Source organism: Nicotiana attenuata, chromosome 7 (assembly GCF_001879085.1).
Source record: "Nicotiana attenuata strain UT chromosome 7, NIATTr2, whole genome shotgun sequence".
In the NCBI taxonomy this organism is placed as follows: Eukaryota; Viridiplantae; Streptophyta; class Magnoliopsida; order Solanales; family Solanaceae; genus Nicotiana; species Nicotiana attenuata.
Genome location: NC_031995.1, coordinates 922,617 through 941,430, shown reverse-complemented (window position 1 = coordinate 941,430; position 18,814 = coordinate 922,617). Strand labels below are relative to the sequence as shown.

At 33.9% G+C, this 18,814-nt stretch overlaps 2 protein-coding genes across 3 annotated transcripts in view; both read left to right on the top strand.

Moving 5' to 3' along the window:
• Positions 1,463 to 5,140, top strand: LOC109228482 (transmembrane protein 258-like). Its single transcript, XM_019393581.1, has 4 exons — positions 1,463 to 1,602; positions 1,702 to 1,808; positions 4,684 to 4,762; positions 4,842 to 5,140. Exons 1-4 carry the CDS (start codon positions 1,600 to 1,602, stop codon positions 4,887 to 4,889), a joined length of 237 nt encoding a protein of 78 aa, XP_019249126.1. The 5' UTR covers positions 1,463 to 1,599; the 3' UTR covers positions 4,890 to 5,140.
• Positions 8,051 to 18,814, top strand: part of LOC109228481 (WD-40 repeat-containing protein MSI4-like) — an 11,667-nt gene continuing 903 nt past the window's right edge. Inside the window, exons 1-14 of one of the 2 annotated variants that reach the window (XM_019393580.1) lie at positions 8,051 to 8,151; positions 8,257 to 8,554; positions 13,200 to 13,263; positions 13,675 to 13,761; positions 13,844 to 13,906; positions 14,928 to 14,993; positions 15,111 to 15,185; positions 15,411 to 15,486; positions 15,803 to 15,989; positions 16,569 to 16,650; positions 17,134 to 17,207; positions 17,561 to 17,672; positions 17,772 to 17,846; positions 18,588 to 18,667. In XM_019393580.1, the coding sequence (XP_019249125.1) occupies positions 8,322 to 8,554; positions 13,200 to 13,263; positions 13,675 to 13,761; positions 13,844 to 13,906; positions 14,928 to 14,993; positions 15,111 to 15,185; positions 15,411 to 15,486; positions 15,803 to 15,989; positions 16,569 to 16,650; positions 17,134 to 17,207; positions 17,561 to 17,672; positions 17,772 to 17,846; positions 18,588 to 18,667 (1,274 nt within the window). In that variant the 5' untranslated portion in view covers positions 8,051 to 8,151; positions 8,257 to 8,321. Of the gene's footprint in view, positions 8,152 to 8,179; positions 8,555 to 13,199; positions 13,264 to 13,674; positions 13,762 to 13,843; positions 13,907 to 14,927; positions 14,994 to 15,110; positions 15,186 to 15,410; positions 15,487 to 15,802; positions 15,990 to 16,568; positions 16,651 to 17,133; positions 17,208 to 17,560; positions 17,673 to 17,771; positions 17,847 to 18,587; positions 18,668 to 18,814 lie in introns of those variants that run through there. The other variant, XM_019393579.1, reaches the window with a different exon arrangement.

Below are 18,814 nucleotides of genomic sequence, written 5' to 3'. Positions count from 1 at the left end.
TAGTCGAGTGTGACTTATAATTTAGCAAAATGCGGTTTACAAATTGCATTAGCTGCATACGACTTGTACAGCATATTCAGAGATGACGACTTATAAAACGCATTCATTGAAAGCAACTTAAATAAATCGGTCTGAAAGTTTTGATATTTATAAATCATTTTGTCGACTTATAAATTGTATTCAGAGAGAACGACTTATAAAACGCATTCAGTGAATGCAACTTATAAATCGGTTTGAGTGTCGAATGCGACTTATAAAGTGCATTCATTGCGTTTATCAGTATAAATTGTATTAATTGAATACGACTTATGATGGGACTTGTATGCCTTCGGCTGATGACTTATAAGCGCATTTGGGAATACGACTATTGCTTATAAATCACTCTCAAATGCCATTTAAATTTTCTATACTATATTAAAAGCACGTAGGCCCTTAGCGAAATGTCGTTCGCCTTTTTTACCTTTAAAATATAGAGTTCACATTAGACGAAATAGTAATTTGAGTATTTCATTAATATTTAGAAATAATTATTTAATTAATTCTCCTATTATTTAGGAATAGCTATTTAATTAGTCTCCTATTATTAACAGTCTAGGAAAGTTAATCCCTAAAATTTTTCCTATTCGTTCTACTCCCTACGTTGGAGTAGTTAATACCTTTAAGGTTTTGGAGACCTTTTTTGTCGTTAAAAAAATTCTGCCTGGCCTAAATTTTCGCTCCTATGTTGGAGTATTAAATGTGTTTATTTTGTAGTTAATACTTTTAGGTTTAGGAGATCTTTTTGGTTAAATTTTTTTGCCTTAAATCGCACATACAATTTTCTTTTTGCTTAGGAGTCTTTACTATTTGGTAAAATTCACAATACGCGCGTTACGTGTGTACCTAATCTCAATATGTAAATATACTTACTAAATTTATATTCGAGTATAAAAGTAAAATTTTTAAATTTTTAAATTGATGTATATTGATCCTATATATAGCTACCTCAATAAAGGAGGAAATTGTATCCTATAAAATTCCCCAATCATCATTCAATATGTTCAAATTAAACTTAGTTCAAATTCTTTATATTCAAATTATCAGTTTTAGCAAGAATACATAGCTTTTGAAGATCTAAGAGCTTTTCTGAAAAAATTGAAAAGCTATTTCAAGTTCATTTTAATAGACAGAAGAAAATATTTTTTCTTTCTTGCGAGCAAAATATATGTTGTTATATTTCTTTAATCACTAAAAATATATATTAACTATTATAAAAGCACATAGCCTTAGAGCGAAACATTAATAAACCTTTTTACCCTAAAATAAATTTCAAATAGGATAACATTGACATTTAATTATTTTTCCTAATATTTATAATTTTGAAATCAATTATAATATTATGATAAAATTATTAACTTAATTATCCATTTTTATTGATTACTACATAACGAATCATAATATACATGGTTATTAAGACAAAAGCAATATTCATAAGACATTCTAAATTCCGTTGTCAGTATCATATCAAGGAGAGAAATACAAAGACTTGGGCGTTCGGAGTATAGAATCTACAGACGAGTCCGGTCGAGAAGATCTGAACCCTTATTATAGGTTTCAGAAATGGTATGAACTTCACTTCATTGTTTTTAGTTTTATCATGGTTTCATTTCATTGAGTTTGTTATAGATTTTGATTTTCTTTTTCGAAATTTATTTTGGGAAGGCTCAATCAGCAAAACCGATCTCGAGTCCAGTCCCTGAGTCGTTGTACCCAACTCTAGCCGTGTTCATGCTCGCTATTGGTCTTGTCGTAACGGCTTCTTTCCTCATGTAAGTGCTCGATCTGATTCATACATTCTTCAATTGTTGGATATCCTTTTCTGATTCCTGAATTATTATTATTTTGCTTAATCTGTCTATATAATTCAAGAAATGAACTACCCCAGGTAAAATTTGTAACTCTTTTTTGATCATTAAGATAAGTATTATTGATATCCAGCAACAAGAGAGACAGTAAAGGGCAGCCCGTGCACTAAGCTCGCTGTGCGCGGGTCCGGGGAAGTGAGACACTGAGTGCTGTAAATATGTACAGGGGTCAACATCATTACACGTCGTGTAGTTAGCTTAACGATTCTATCATGGCCTCAGTATCATTGGCAATTGCCATGTTACTCTAAAAAAATTAGAGAAATACATCTGTACTTGATGCTAATTTCAGATTCACATTTGCTATAAAAAATTCTTGCATTCCTTTCCCTCTAAATGGTCCACCAAACTGCTGCAGGAAGTGCGTTCCAAGTTTTCATCTTTACCTTTCCTAGCCCCTTCCTTGACAAGCATTGCAGTAACTCTTTAGTTGTCCTCGGCATTGACCAGTTAACCCCAACAATGCTTAGCATAAAGTTGCATATCTGTTTGGTGAAGGAGCAGTGAATGAAAAGGTGGTTGAGATCCTCAATCTGCCTTTCACACAGTGAACATCTACTGCAAAGGTTTAACCCTCTTCTCTGGAGATTATCTTGAGTTGGACATGCTCCTTGGACCACCAACCATGTTAAACATTCCACTGTCAAAGGGGCTTTGTTCCTCCAAAGGCGCTTCCATCCAGTTAGGGATGGTAATATTAGAGTTACTTAAGTTCTGATAGCAACTTATAACAGTAAAACATGTACCTTATTTTCTATGAAAACATTTTACGCCATACAAAAAGGAGCCTTCATTGGTTGCATCTTGCTCATCCTTCCTTGAGCAACATTGTTGGAGGGGGAGGATTATGGGTATTTCAGATATCTGATAAGATGATAGCAACTTGATGATGATGTGCTTTCTAGATGACTTGAAATTTTACAAGTCACATGAACTTCCATTTAGCATCACACGGATATCCCTACAATCTCGATGTAGCTAGACATTGGAAACATTCTTGGTTTGTTCCTCCTTTTACACGGTTCAAAAGTCTTCAAGGAGTGTTATGGTTGTGAAATTCTTCTTTACCACTTGAATGTAGACTCACCTGCTGCACAACATCATCCTAAAGCAAGGTTTGTATATACTCGAGCAAAAGTTTCTCCATAATAACTTGTAACCTATGGAATCCTCATTCTTGCTATTGTTTGTTGCTTGCCTTTAGGGGGTAACTTGGTTCTCTCAGACAATTATAGTGAGATTGTAAAAGGATGTGATGAGATTATCGGAAGGGATTTTGGTATGGGTTTATCTTAATTTTTTTATGACCGTGGTGTTCGGACTTAGGATCAGCTTGTGCGTACCTCAACTAATCCACAAGATACCTGCTACCTCCACCGGCACAGATACCGGGTATCTTAGTCCACCAAGGCTTGACAAATGGAAAGAAATCACCTAGTGTTTTTGTCTCCGCTTGGATTTGAACAAGAGGCCTAATAATTTTTTAATTTTTTGATAAAGACTTGAGACGTCATGGTTGTCAACCCTTTTCATTGATCGCTAGGCCAATTTTATCCTATCCAGAGCAATTGTTACTCAGCATGATTGATAATAAGACTTGGTCAATCTTTCTCTTTTTTGGGGTTTTGGGTTGTATACTTCACTGTATACTGGATGTTTTCTGTTCACTTTGTTGGCACCGCCTCGGTGTGTTCTTAATAAATTCTCTTAGCCATCAGAAGGGGGGAAAAAGTAAAAAAGAAGGGTTGACTAGGAGCCTTGAAGTGGAAGCGGCAGAGTAGCAAATGGTTGGGAGGGTAGATGAAATGTGCCTTCACAAGTGATATTTTAACAGTTTGTGTCCTTCTTAAGGGATTGAATGGACTAATATATATACTGAAAGCTAGATTTTCTGGTTGTAACTCAGTTGAGTTTTCTGTCCACCTTTTACCTTATTGAAAAAAACTAGATTTTCCGGTCCTTGTCTGGAAAATAAATGCAGGAAAGTCATTTGGCCTTACCTTTCTTTTCATTTTTAGAAAATATCTCTATGATGTGGGGCTTATCCTAAGGAAATCGTAAGCTCTGCTTGTACTTCACTTGATACATGTTAGTCTGATTTTGGAGTATACAACAATATTACATAGACTTTTCTGCTTTAGTACTATTTCCTTCCTTTTCTATCACTTTTCAACAGTTGATACAGATTAAGGTTGCACCTTTTCAAAATTAAGATATGACATGTGAGAACCTGGTATAGAACTTCTTTAAGTTCTTTTACATTACTATTGAGCAAGCTAGAAGAGGTGTAAGGACTGCCCTTCTAGCAATATTTGATTATGAGGTTGCTTTCCTCAAAAACCCAAGATTCTTAGATGATCATGTTATTTTTTAGATAAGCATTTCTTTGTCTTCCTATTTAACTTGGTTACTTCGCTTGATACTCATGTCTCCAATTCCTTGTACAACATATATAGCAGGTTAAGCATTGGAAAAAAATACATTTGCGTAAAGCTTGTTTCTGGTTGAGAATAATGAAATACTTCGAACCATCTTTAAAAAATGAAAGCACTTAAAAATATGAAAAATATGAAACAGATTTCGTCCTATGATTGTATTGTATAATCAAACCTATTAGCGGCCATGAAATATCCTCTTTAATGAGATATAGAATTTCAAAGAGTTACTCATAACAGGGTTATGGTTTAAAGAGCATCAGTTTGCCGCATTAGTGAGGTTCTCCATTCTACAGGTTCTCTTGCCTTTTTGTCTTTGTAACAGAGCTATAAATGTGTAACAGCTATGAAGCTACTTCTTCAAGGAAGAATCGCAGCCTTGCAAAGGAGCTCACGAGTGGGGCAGTAGCATCTGTTTTCTTGGTATGTCGCAAACTCACAATTGTGATTTGATTTTTCCTCTGTATTGGATAACTGATCCCCCCATCTCAACCTGATGCAGGGTTTTGGATCATTGTTCTTGCTGCTTGCGTCAGGCGTGTATGTTTGATTTGCAGACATGGATAGAAACGAGCCTTTGTATTCAGCTTCAAAATGAATGCCATTTTGACTGTTTGTAGAACTATAACAGATTGTCACCTCCTTGAGTAGTCTGAGAGTTAAGGAACTGAATGACAATCAGGACTTCGTTTTCTTTTTTCTTTTTCTTTTCCTGTAAGGGATCTACTGTGTTTTCTCTTTTATGTCCATTTTGAGTCTTCCAAATGTTCACTGCTTATAAAATTAGGATAATGCATTTCATGGAGGTAAGAGGCAACAACAACAACATCCTAGTGAAATCCCACAAGTGGGGTCTGGGGAGGCTAGTGTGTACGCAGACCTTACCCCTACTCCGGAGGAGTAGAGCGGCTGTTTCCGATAGACTAATACTGTAAAAATAATTTATATATATTTTTTAAATTAATAATATTTAGTTTAGATACTTACAAAAATTAAATATATATTTTGTAAGAACGTCATGGAATTCAAGTTTGATAAAACAAATTAATATTTATAAATATAATGTCATAACATTATTCAAATACTTGACAAAACTAATCTATCAATTCTAACTAAAAAATGAAAAACATGCAATGCGAGCCAATACTACTATAACAAGTAATTTGGAACCGTGAATATAACACAATTTTAACATTATAAAAATACTTTTCACATATGTCAAATTCCGTCATAATAATAGTAAGTACCATTGCAACTTAAGATTAAAACATGATAAGTTTATAACCATATTCAACAAAGAAATTCCACTTTACTTGCATCACTCATTATATGTCAAGTTTGTTAATGACAAACAATATTAGGAGATGTATTTTCAAAATAAAATAATAAAATATAAGCAATTACTTGGAATCACAAGTAAAGATAGAGAAATAAAAGATAAATAATGGACAAAAAAATATATTTTAAAATTTCAAAAGAAATTAAAAAGTAAAAATAAAATTAAAAAAATTAAAATAATAGAAATAAAAAGTTATAAAGAAAATAAACTAAAATAAAAACAAAAAGGAAGAAACTAAAAACTTACATTGTAATTACCACCGATTCTCACCTCCCCTAAAAATTGGAGAGTGTAATTATACCACTTCAATCCCAATTACATGCTGACCAAGTAATTACTTGGCTAAACAAACATACCAAACTGTGTAATTATATCCAATTACACCTAAATCCATTTTCAAGATGGCTTTTCCAAAGGCTCATAGTAAATTCTTTTGGGATTGAGGGTTAGCTCATTTGATAAGCTTTTTACCTTTGGTAGTTGAGGTGGAAGATTCAAACTCTATTAATAGAATTTAAAACAAAAAATGATAGAAAATTTTACATTGGGATTTTTTAAAGATTCCTCTTGGTTCCTTGAATATAACCAACTTGTTGAAAACTTATTTTGTTAATCATTATAACTATTTTATTAAATTAATTATATGCGTTTTTTGAACGATAAAATTGATTAGTACATCTCTACTTCCATTTTCTAGTACGCTATTTTTGTTTTGGAATATAAAAAGAAATGAGTCCTAATTGGGGCGAAATAAATAGAAAAGACACTTAGGGGTCATCTGGTAGGATACATTAAAAATAATGCATACATTAGCTTTGTGTATTAATAATACCTTGTATGGTATACATTTTGAACCTCTGCATTAGTTATGCAAGCATTAGTTATACACCCTATTTGGTATTATCCTATGCATAACTAATGCATAGAAAACTATGGTATTAACAATGCAATGGGTTTTAATGCATGTATTAGCTTAGTTAAAGACAAAATTGTCCTTCAAAATTTATGCTTAATTAAAATATGCTATTATATTAGTGCAAGTTTGAAATAATCCAAATAGTGAGAAATAAAATTATATCCCTAGTAAATAAATCAATACTTAGCATATTTCTTTTTTTATGAATAAATATTCAGTCCTATACTACAATATATGTAGACAAATAAAATAATTTTTCTGAAAAAAATCCATATAAAAACATTCCTCAACATATATTTCTTTAAAAATGATAGAGTGATAGATTGGTTTTGAGGGCATTTTTGTAAACAAATAATTCTTTTAGAAATTGTGCAATGCTTTAATACATTAAACCAAACAATGAATAAGAAATATGTTAGCATAACTAATGCAAACATAACTAATACCAGCATTACTAATACACTATATTCAGCATTATTGTTATGCACCATACCAAACAACCCCTTATAGTTAATTAATTTTGAGACTCAGACATACAATTAGTAGGCGTTTGGACTTTAGAATTGTAAAATTCGAAAAATGGTGAAAAAACTTTTCAAGTGAAAATGGTATTTGAAATTTAGAGTTGTGTTTGGACATAATTTTCAATTTGGGTTGTTTTTGAAGTTTTGTGAGTGATTTGAGTGAAAATTTTGAAAAATAGCTTTTTTTACAGTTTTTCAATTTTCGAAAATTTTCAAAATGCATCTTCAAGTGAAAATTGGAATTTTATGAACAAAAACTGATTTCGAAAAAAAGTAATTTTTTTTTGAAAAAATCTTCCATCAAATACAATGTTTGGATAGATTGTATTGTTTGTTATTGTTAAATAATATTTTGCTGTTTGGTTTGACTGTATCGTACTGTACTGTAACTGATAAGTTTACTAAAATATCCTCAATTATTTAAATATTAGATTTATCAAAAATTATGCATAAAAATAATTAGAAACACAAGAAGGCAAAAACACCTTAAGAAAGCAGAACAAAGGAGCGAGACAGAAGAAGGCAAAACAACGGAGCACATCTAGTTAGAATTGAGTTAAAAGCAAATTAGGAGAAGAAATAAAACAGGAAACATTGGCGACAGAAGTTCTGGAAAAAAACAAAGTAGGTTATAGGTTGGAGATTTGGAGTTAAAATAGAAAAAAAAAGTTAAAGGGTAAAATAGAATTGTGGAGTAATAAGCTAGGACATAATTGGAAAGAAAAATAGGAAACAATCCCACCACACCAAATCAGTTGTTTTAAAAAAAGGGACTTTTTATTGTTCCGGAACAATAGATTTAACAATGCAATACAACCAATTTTAATGAAACAATCAAAACAAACATTGTTTTGGGATAACAATACAATACAATATAATAGAATGGGGACAACCATCCAAACAAGCTGTTAGTATCCTCAAATTCATTTGTTTCTAGTTTCTAGAGAAGAAGAAAGGTGGAGCAATTTTGTGTTTCAAAAATCAAATACATTTCCATAAATAGATCCAAGAAGAAAAAGGCAGTGTCTATCAGGTTTTATTTTTTGTTGCTGCCATTTTCAATTCATTTCATTTTCCTATAAAAACCCTTTCTAACTTTCAACAGTCACTATTCATTACTGTTGTTTATAATTTGTAGGTCCAAGTTGTGTTCCAAGGGTTTTCTCCTAAAGGTTTTAACTTTCCCCCCAAAAAATTTCTGCCATGGAAACAACTCCTTCTTCTCAGCCAAAGAAGCGTGGCAGGCCAAAGGGTTCTTCAACCAAAACCAAAGAGGAAAGAGATAAGGAGCCTCACAGGATGAGAGGTAGTATTACTGATAAGAAAGCTGCTGCTAATGCTATCGACGAGAAATATGTTCAGTGGAAGTCACTCGTCCCTGTTCTCTACGACTGGTTCGCTAATCACAACCTCGTTTGGCCTTCCCTCTCTTGCAGGTATACATATTTCCTATTAAACCGCCCATTTTGTGTGTTTTAAATTTCGAGAACCTCTGTGTTTTGGTTTGGTACTTTTGGAACCCTAGGCGTGTGTCTACTATGTGTACGGGACTCTGTTTTGCTAGGGTTTACAGTGATATTTGATACTCCCGGTCTATGATTTAACGCATCAGAGTGAAAATCTTAGCTGTTGTATTCAACTCGTATGACGGTTATTTATGAAGAAGCTCGCACATTGCCCTGTTGTTTGTGTTATAATGACTGTGCTGCTCATTTTTTCAAAAAACAAAATTGAATGAGAAGGTATAATTAATTTGTAATCTGGTCATAAGTGTGTCCCCGGTGTTTTTAAAAGGAAAAATAAAAAAAAATTCATGGAACTAAGCGAGACATGAAGTTCACATTTCTTTGAAGTGAAGCACACAACTTACGGAAAATTAAAAGTTAGTAGAACATATGTGAATTTGGTCCTATAATAATCAAATTTCAATTTATTTTTGATAATCGAGAAACTCGTAAGGGCCAATGATGGGCCTCTCCCTCTACTCTTCTCCATTGAAATTCTAGGCTTTTGTCTGCAACAAGGTTCAAACTCGTGAGGTGTTGCGCTCTTACCAGTTACCTCTAGGCCAAAGCCTTGGGGTATCACTAATTTCATGTTTTCAACATGTAATATACAATAATGCAGATATTAATCCAAATCCTTAAAAACACAATTAAAATAATTGGCCGTTTCTCATTGGGATCATTTAGCGCATCATTGTTTGAAGTGCACTTCTCTAAAGCTATGAAGAGATAGCTGTCAAACACTGCCTACACCAATTTTGAACTGTCATCCATAGTGGATTGTGGGTAGTTTTCCTTATGTCGATTAAGAAAAATTTATGTCAGTAGCAATTTGGATCTTTGCGGAACTTGTCTGACTTGTTAGTATATATGACAAGATCCCGTGTTTGATCTCCTTAATCCAATACAATCACTGTAGTAACTGAGTTTTTGTAACCGTCCGTAATTATCAACTGCTAACATCTCCTTTTTTGCTAGCAGTTTCTTACTTTGTTTAATAAATTACCCATTATTAAAAGTAAATAGGCCTACTATATACCTCGATATGTGGTGCCACACTTTATTGAAGTGTTCACACTTGAGGTTGACTGTATGAATATAACTTAGGGATGTTTGTTGTTGCTGGCCCATGCTTCAATTATTTGTACCACTCTGTCGGACGAGATCTATGTTTTGCTGCATATTGTTTTGCTAGTTTTTACTTGCATGGCTAATGATTTGGTCTATGAGATATGTCAGCTATTTCACTAGATTGTTGTGCTGTTGCCGATTTCCTTTAGAGTTTTGACCTGCTGATTTCATTGACTTGGCTTTAATGTAGCTCTATATCTATCTAGGAAACTACAATTTTCCAAGAGGAAGGGCTTAAATTAATGAAATTACTGATAAAGGTTATTGGTATCTTGTTTCTTAAGCTGAGATGAAATTTGAGGCAACAATTGCTTCAACCATTGTAAAATAGGGTAGTAACATAGATGGTAAATGTTGCTTCCGAAATTGCTAAAGTAGTGCTTACAACAATGTGGAAATGCAATCTGCCTTTTAGTAGGGGTTTAATGAAGGGTGATATTTGACTTATTTTAAATCTGGAGTTAATCCAATTAATTATTCGTTGAACTGCTCGCTTTTTGGAAGTATCCGCAGTTCATTAATATAATGACTCCACATTTAGGGGTAAATTCGTCCACTAATTATACACGGTGAAACCCTTATTTCCATCTCTTCTTCTTTTCGCCTCCTGCATCCGCCTCTCCCATCATTTGTGCCTTTGCAAGTAATTTCAGGTTCTTTCTTGTGCTTGATTTTAGTGATAATCTTTCTCACCTAATCAATCTTTCATGTTATATATCTATAGATGGGCACTCTCGCTTTTCATTCTTTATTTGCTAACGGCATTTCATCATATAAGCCGAAGCCGTGTTTTTTTTCTACATTATGTATCTTCAATAACTATTTTGAAGGTTATAAGTTTTACATCCTTGATAAATAAAGATTTTTCCCCTTTGATAAGTAATGATATCATCTTTATTTTCATCTTCAGATCTTAGTTACTTTTCTTTGATATGCTGACTGACTGGGTGTTATCTATAGTTACTAATATTGGATTTTCTTATCGTTATTTCTATTTTTGGTTGGTTCGGTTTAAGACTCAAGGACTGCTAACATTTTTATCAAATCTTTCTAAATAAGTTAATCTTTTACCTCTAATATAATGCAATTTTAGCTTCATTTGGATGTATTGATGGTTTTCCTTATAATTTTTTTAATGGTTTTACTTGATAAGGCTGGCCTCATCAGCTATGACTATTGAATTTTCAAATTCGAGTTCATTTCATTTTCCAATAGTTCTACGGTTTTGGTGTATCTAACAAGATAACTCATGTCATGGGTATTTTGCCTTTTTCGTTTCCGTAGTGTCTAGTAAAAGATATTTTGAGGCTTCAATCTTTCTTTTTTTCGCTTTTTCTTTCCTTTCCTTTACTATCGAGGCTTCACTTTTTTTATTTTTTATTTTTCGCTTAGGAAGTGTCATGAAAATTTCTAAGAATTTGTCAAAATTGCATAAATGCATGCCTCCATACCTTTATACAAATACTAGTTCCTCTGTTCCATTTTATGTGACTTCTTTCTTTTTAGTCTGTTGAGAAAGAATGGTTTATTACGATTTAACTTTAAACTTCTCATTTTACCATTAATGACAAGCCTTTTTAGCCACAAAAGTGTCATGTCATGTGTAAGACTGCAAGTTCCATAAGTCTTCCTTCCTTTCTTAAACTCTGTACCTAGTCAAACATTGTCACATAAAATGAAACGGAGGAATAACATTTTTTCTTCAATTATACTCCTCAGAGCATAATCAATCAGAATTCACATAGTCAAATGAAGTTTTCATTTTCCTTTATTTTCTTAAAAAGTGTGTTATGTTCCACTTTTGAGAACTTTCATAAAAAAATTTAATGAATAATTGCAAAAAGAACAAAAATTGTTCAAATTATTCATGGAAGGTCAAAAGAACAAAAATTGTTCAAATTATTCATGGAAGGTCAATTCAGGATGATTGTAGGTTGCCGTAGACTTATTAAACCAAAAAATACTTTTCTTGTCTTGCAAAGTAGTTTGTGTGAAGGCTTTATAATTTCTTCTTCGTCTCAGTTGTGTATCCAGACAGTACTTTCCCTAATATTTTTCTCACATCATATGAGGAAGTCATTGCATTCCACAAGGAACCAAGAGCATGAAATAATCACGGCAGCTATCTTCTCATTTTTGGTCATTTCAACTTAATAAAGTTGTTTGAGGATAAATATCCATTTTGAGCCATTACAATTTTTGCTGGCTCTTGCTTCTGTTTATTGTATAGATTTGATCCATCTACAAACCAACATGGTAGTTGCCCAGAGTTCTGTAAGAGAAAAGGTAGACAAAAGAGAAGGGGCTCTTAGTGGATCTAGTAGTGAAGGTGGGGAGAAGAGTTGCAAGTTTGGTAAGAAGTATCTGACGTGGAAGTCTAATATCGCGATCCTGTATGATTGGTTCACTAATCATAGCGGTTTATGGCCTTCTCTTTGCTGCCGGTATTATGAATTTCTTTCTTTTGTTTGCAATATACTATAGTTTTATTATGCTGAACCAAGTTGTACTGATGAGGATGTAAGTTGGTTATGTATTTCTTATCAAAAAAATATAGTTGATCTCATGAAACAGGATATTTGTGTATGTTACTTGTATGTAATTATGCATGTATAGTTGCAGGTAAACGATTAGCATTCACAGATTTTGACGACGATAGTTAAATCTGTACGTTGAATGTTAAAACCTTAGGTAGTTCTTGTAAGGAGGCATTATAAGTAAGTTTTATAGTTTTAAAATGGAAAACTAATCTTTTAAAGGGGAAGATAGAAACTACTTTCGGTATATTATCTATGACACGCCTTTTGATTGTTCCCTTTCCTCCTTATATTGTAAATCTCTTTTGGAGATTGTGTAACCCTTAATGTTTAAACCAAGACCTGAATTCCAAACAAAAAAAGGAAAAGAAAAAAGAAAAAAAGGAAAAATATCTGAATCTTTGTGATTACTTTCTTTAGGATCTGAATGATAAGTACACATGCTTACGTATTTATTAGTATGTCCATACTTGCACATGATTGTTAGATACGACGTATGTAGTAGAGTATATACATCTTGCACATGGTTGACGAACTCTATGTATGTGATATCCTTTCTACTTGTGAGCTAGTTGGTTTCATGGTTCATGGTTTTTTTCTGGTCGCGATGCTTAAAGTTCTGATCTTAAATTGAGTAAGTGGGGTTAAACATACACTGTACATGATTTTTCTTGCTGTGTGTGTGTGTGGGAGGGAGGGAGGGAGGGAGGGAACGTGGCAATTATTCCTAAGTGATGGTTGTGCAAAAAACTTTTAGCTTTGCATTTATATGAAGTGGATAACGATCATGTTTTTCTTTATTCATATCTGAAAATTGGTATCGAGCTGTCTCATGATCTTGGTCTTATCAATTTGTATGCTCTTTAAAATGGTCAGTCATATTCTCGGTTATACTGTTTTGACAACAGGTGGGGTCCAATAGTTGAGCAGGGTGCTTTGAAAAACCGCCAGCGACTCTATCTCTCTGAACAGGCAAGCTAACATGGCACATGATTGTTCTTTTTGGTTAATATTTTTCAGTCTTCCTGTGTATTTTACATTGATGTCCCAAAAGATTTACCATATGACCAAGATTTTGTAAAATACGCTTTTTCCTTAATATAGAAGTACCGACTCTTTAGGGTAAAGAGATCTGTGTGTCTAACCTTTTTTGGGGGGGTTGGGCAGACAAAGCACTCTTACCACACATGTATTATCATCGTTGTTGATATTGGTATTATCAAATAATGTCATTATTATAGTTTGCTTTTTGACTGGAAAGTGTTGACTAATGATAATTTATTGTTTCATTTCATGTGCAGTATTTGAGTTGAGTTTTTGGATTCTGTAATTTGTCTGATCTCTGTTATTTCCTTTTATTTTTAAACTCTCTTTTCTTTCCAGACGGATAAGTCAGTGCCTAACACTTTGATCATAGCTAATTGTGACGTGGTGAAGTCCAGGGTTGCAGCAGAAAATCACATTGCAAATGTAAGGATGTTTTACTATTTAATTTGTCTTAGTTATACTCTAAATCAATCATAATGACTGGTTTTTAATGGCTTGGTTCTAGTTCAATGAAGAAGCACGCTCGCCATTTGTGAAGAAGTACAAAACCATAATACACCCAGGAGAGGTAAGAACTGCGTGAACACTGGAAAAAATACTGAGCCTGCATGTTCATACTTCATAGACAAACTAAGTTAACTACTGGCTCAGTGGCTCTTGATACAATGTTGTATTAGGTTCCTTTGCTGCTGCCTGCTGAATTTGATATTGCTCTTATACAAAAATGTTGTATTAGGTTCCTTTCGTTTCCGTGCTGTATTATCTTTTCTCTACATGCTGTAATCAGAATAGTACAGTTTCCTACATTTTCTCTAGAGAAAACAGGACAAGAGCTTCTTTTTGCTTAATATTTTAATGATCTCTCTCCGTGGAACCAAATGTATATGCCACTTCCATGCTTCTTTTTTTTTTCCTTGAAAAGTATGCTCAACAATACTAGAAGTATCTTTTAGAAGCTGTAATTTTACTTTCAAATTCCTTCCAGCATGTTACTCTTCATTTTGATAAGGAACACAAATGCTCGAATACAAGTCTATACCACAGAATTAAAAATGAAAAAAGGAAGAAAGAATACTTGATGTTTGAGAATATCGAATAGTTTTGATTATGTGCTTATTCTTTCTTATGCTTCTCATGTGATATAATGCATGTAGCTGATGCTATTGAGAACAAAAGGAAAATAGTTATTCATTCCTTGTCTACATATTTTTTTGCATTGCCAATTTCCTACTGAATTTCCATTGCTTGATTGTACTGCATTGGGGGCATTAGATTAGCTCTTTAGGGTGTAAGGTTTTAGCTCATGCTGAATTTTCAATCCTATAACTTTCTCTGTGTCATAGTAAAGTTGAGATTTAATTGCATTTGTTATTTTGTGCTTTATGCTGAGGAGTGCTTGAATTAAACAAAGTTTGAATAAAGAAGCTAAAAAAAGATGTTTTACATATTTACCTTGTTGCTTGTGACATTCTATGAAGAAGAATACTTCGTGAAACTTATTTAAGATTAGTCTCTTGCACAAAAAATTATGCAGTTTGGTTCTCCGGAGAGGAATTCTGATTGAATCTTTGTTTGGTATACCTCTTCAGGTTAACAGAATCAGAGAACTCCCACAAAACAAAAACATAGTGGCAACCCATACTGATGGTCCTGAAGTAAGTGGCCTCTTAAGGTGTTCTGTGACAGTCTTTTGTAAAGTCACTGTGGCTTCTTTCTATTTTAGGCATGTCAATACTTTTTAATTCGTACAAGTTTGTTATTCGTGCATCTAGGTTCTCATTTGGGACATTGAAGCTCAGCCCAATAAGCATGCTGTCTATGGTGCTGCTGCTTCGCGTCCGGATCTGGTCAGTACTCTTCCTCGAAGCTTTTTATTGATTGATCTATATTTTGGGTGATTTTCATTATGTTCATCACTCATCTTACCTCTTTGGTGGATTTCATAACTTCTTTGCTTGTGGAATGTGCGGTAATCTTTGATCCAGTCGCCTGTCAACTGCCATTAGCAATTTGATTTGGCAGATCTTAATCTATAGATCAACCTTTTTGAGTAACATTAATTGTCCTTGCAGGTATTGAGTGGCCATCAAGACAATGCAGAGTTTGCTCTGGCACTGTGCCCAATGGAACCCTTTGTCCTCTCTGGAGGTTTGAAGTTCTCTTCTTTTAGATGTCTAAAGTCAATTTTTTTCATCTAGTTGTATTTGGAATCAGGTATCTGCATTGCCATCTTGTATTCCAAATTAAACTTCATCTGATCAGATTCAGCTTTGGATATGTAAGGTTCATAAATTGAACTTCTGCTAGTAGTCCAAGTATTGAGAATTATATCAAGAACTTTGATTCTTTTGGTCTGATGTTGCATTCCTTACAATGTTGTCTGTAGCCTATTTATTTAATATAGTGGTAGAAAAGTGATTTTAGCACTTCTAGTATCTTCTCATTAGAGGTAATTTTCTATCAGGAAAGGACAAAACTGTGGTATTGTGGAGCATTCAAGACCACATTTCAACATTGGCAGCAGATGCAACCAAGCCTGCTGGATCAGCTGGCTCTATAATTAAGTCTGCTGATAATCCATCTATTGGTCCACGTGGTATCTTCCAGGGCCATGAGGATACAGTTGAAGATGTTCAGTTTTGCCCTTCAAGGTAATGTCAACTTGAATGGTTAATTTCTTTGCTGGATCCCATGGTAGGTTGTCTAGGTAGCTTTTTCTTCTGATGATGGAGTGAGGTTTATAACTTAGGCTTTCAGGTTATTGAAGTTTCTGCTGGTAAATTTATCTTAAGTTTCTTCTTTGTCAATCATCCGCTTCTACTGAGTTATCCTCCAGGAAGAGAAATATAAGAAATTGTCCCGATGCCCTAAGCTTCACCTATTGCTTCCCATTTGCTTCGTCATCATGTTCTTGCTACATCCTCTTTTGTCCCCTTCGGATTTTAGGTAGTTTTAAGAAGCTGAAACAATTAAGGTTGCATTGATCAGTTTTGGCGTTGATTTTAAGTTCTTGTGTCGGACGCTTACGAAGAACATTGTGGAGTTACTGAGAAAGACCAAAGATAAGCTAAGGTTCTGCGACTAGTGTACTTCAACATTTGGTTCTTGACACATCTTCTGTGACATCCTAAGCAGAAAGGGTGAATAAGTATTTAAAGTGCAGGATTAACATGTTTAAAAGTATCTGATAAGTCTTCTGAAACTGAAATTTTCTTTTGACCTTCATGAAGTTCACAGGAATTTTGTAGTGTTGGTGATGATTCATGCCTCATATTGTGGGATGCTCGAGTTGGTAATAATCCTGTTGTGAAGGTATGATAATTACTTTCTTGATTGTTTAGTGGAAAATTTCATCTTTGTATGAGATTGCTAATAATGTAGAGATAAGTAGTATATCATATGTCAAAACAGCAAATGTGCAACTCATCTCAGGCTTGTGGAGATATATGTTTAATGCAATTAGATGCGTACTCGTCAATGATTTCTTGAACATATGTTAAAACATAGGCCGAATATCTTCATCAAAAACAACATATACCAAAATAGATACATGACCCTGTTAAGCCTTTTCCTAGATATTCATGCATTATTGCTCTTTTCATGTGGTATTGATAACTGATTTTAATTCACGCTAGCCATATAATGGTGTCTTGTACCAAATATAGTTCTAATCTATCATATAGCCGTTTCTATTAAAATGTTTTTAGATATTTTTGATAGTCAAATTTCAGTTGATAGGCCTCCACGAGTAATATCTAAAACTATTGAGTATACTGGTATTTGCTGCTTTTACAGGTTGAGAAAGCGCATGATGCTGATCTTCATTGTGTTGACTGGAATCCTCACAATGACAATCTTATCATAACCGGGTATGATGTTATATAGTATTCTTATCCTATAAATCATGAGGAGGCGCTTAAACAACCCCCCCCCCCCCCACCCCACACACACAACCCACCCACCCAACCAACAAAAAAAATGAAGAAAGAAAAAAGAGAGTAATCATGTAAGAGCGTAGTATGGGGTGTGTACTGCTGCAAGTTGCTTTTCTTTTTTCTTGCAAATTAAAATCGTTCCCTTCCATGTTATATCATAATTTTATATAATTTCACTCATCAGCCGTCAGCTAGATACTGCCTATTATGGCGAGTACTGTTGCTTGGGTGCTTTTCTTTAATGTTTATCTAGTGGCAGAGTTTAATACTTAGCATGTGTAACTCAGATCCGCTGATAATTCGGTACGCTTGTTTGACCGGCGAAATTTAACTTCGGATGGGGTTGGATCACCGGTCCATAAGTTTGAACATCACACAGCTGCAGTTCTCTGTGTTCAGGTGTTTCATTTGCTGTGTTTTGTTCATCAGTGAAATTGTGATTACTGGGTATCTCTGCGTTTTGTTGCCGTTATGTAACTGATAACCTTTCCTTTGCAGTGGTGTCCTGATAGGACTTCTGTGTTTGGGAGTTCCGCAGAGGATGGCCTCTTAAATATTTGGGACTACGAGAAGGTAGAGATTCTCCTGTCATTGCCACTTCGTCAGACTCTGCCTCTTCCTCCCTTTACCCTTCTCTCTTGTGTGTTTACTCCTCCAGTTCCAAGTATTTGAACTCTTCTGGGAATCCAGCTTCTTAGAGAAGGTTTTTTATTCGTGAATCCTTCTGTATGATCGTCATCTTCTGTAACAATGCTAGTCTTCGGGTATTAAAGAGTTTGACTGCAAAATAATACATGGTAACTGTAAAAGATTCTGAAAAATGCACAAACGATGGAGAGTGGAGACATTTTAAATGATAGATGGATTCTGTGATTCCAACTAATATCTTCACTGCCGCAGAATAAGAAGCAAAATGAAAACTGCTCATGATACACTATAGATATATTAACATAGGAATCATCACTTGTCAAATTTATATCTTGTCGGTCTTTTGATGCTTTATCATGTAAAGACTGATTCTCTATAATCTGTTAAGTTCAAGTTTGAAAAATTCCTTCTTGACCGGTGGCTCCGGTGTTGTACTATGGATTACTTATTTATATATTAGTAGTGCGAAATTGGATATGTGAATATAATTTGATAAACTTTCGATTGGATGTGAGCATAGGCAAGTAGTATTCCATTTAAAATTGAATAAAGTAGGCCAACAAAGAATGGAGATGTTCTAGATTCATACATCATTCATTTGTATGCATCTTTTCAATTAGATAACCTAGGCGTTGTCCTGATAGTTTTAGTTAATTTTCTTGCCAGGTTGGTGAAACAACAGACACTGAAGCGAAATCGCAAGATGATCCTCCTCCAGGCTTATTTTTTCAGCATGCTGGACACAGGTACAACCTTTAGGGGTTGCTGCTCTAATCCTTTAAGCTTACATTGCTTTTTCCCTTGGAACTTAAACAAAACACAGAATAGACTATATAGTCTGTATTTTTAGTTTACATTCTTAATTCCTCTCTTATTGGTGTTTTTTTTTCTGC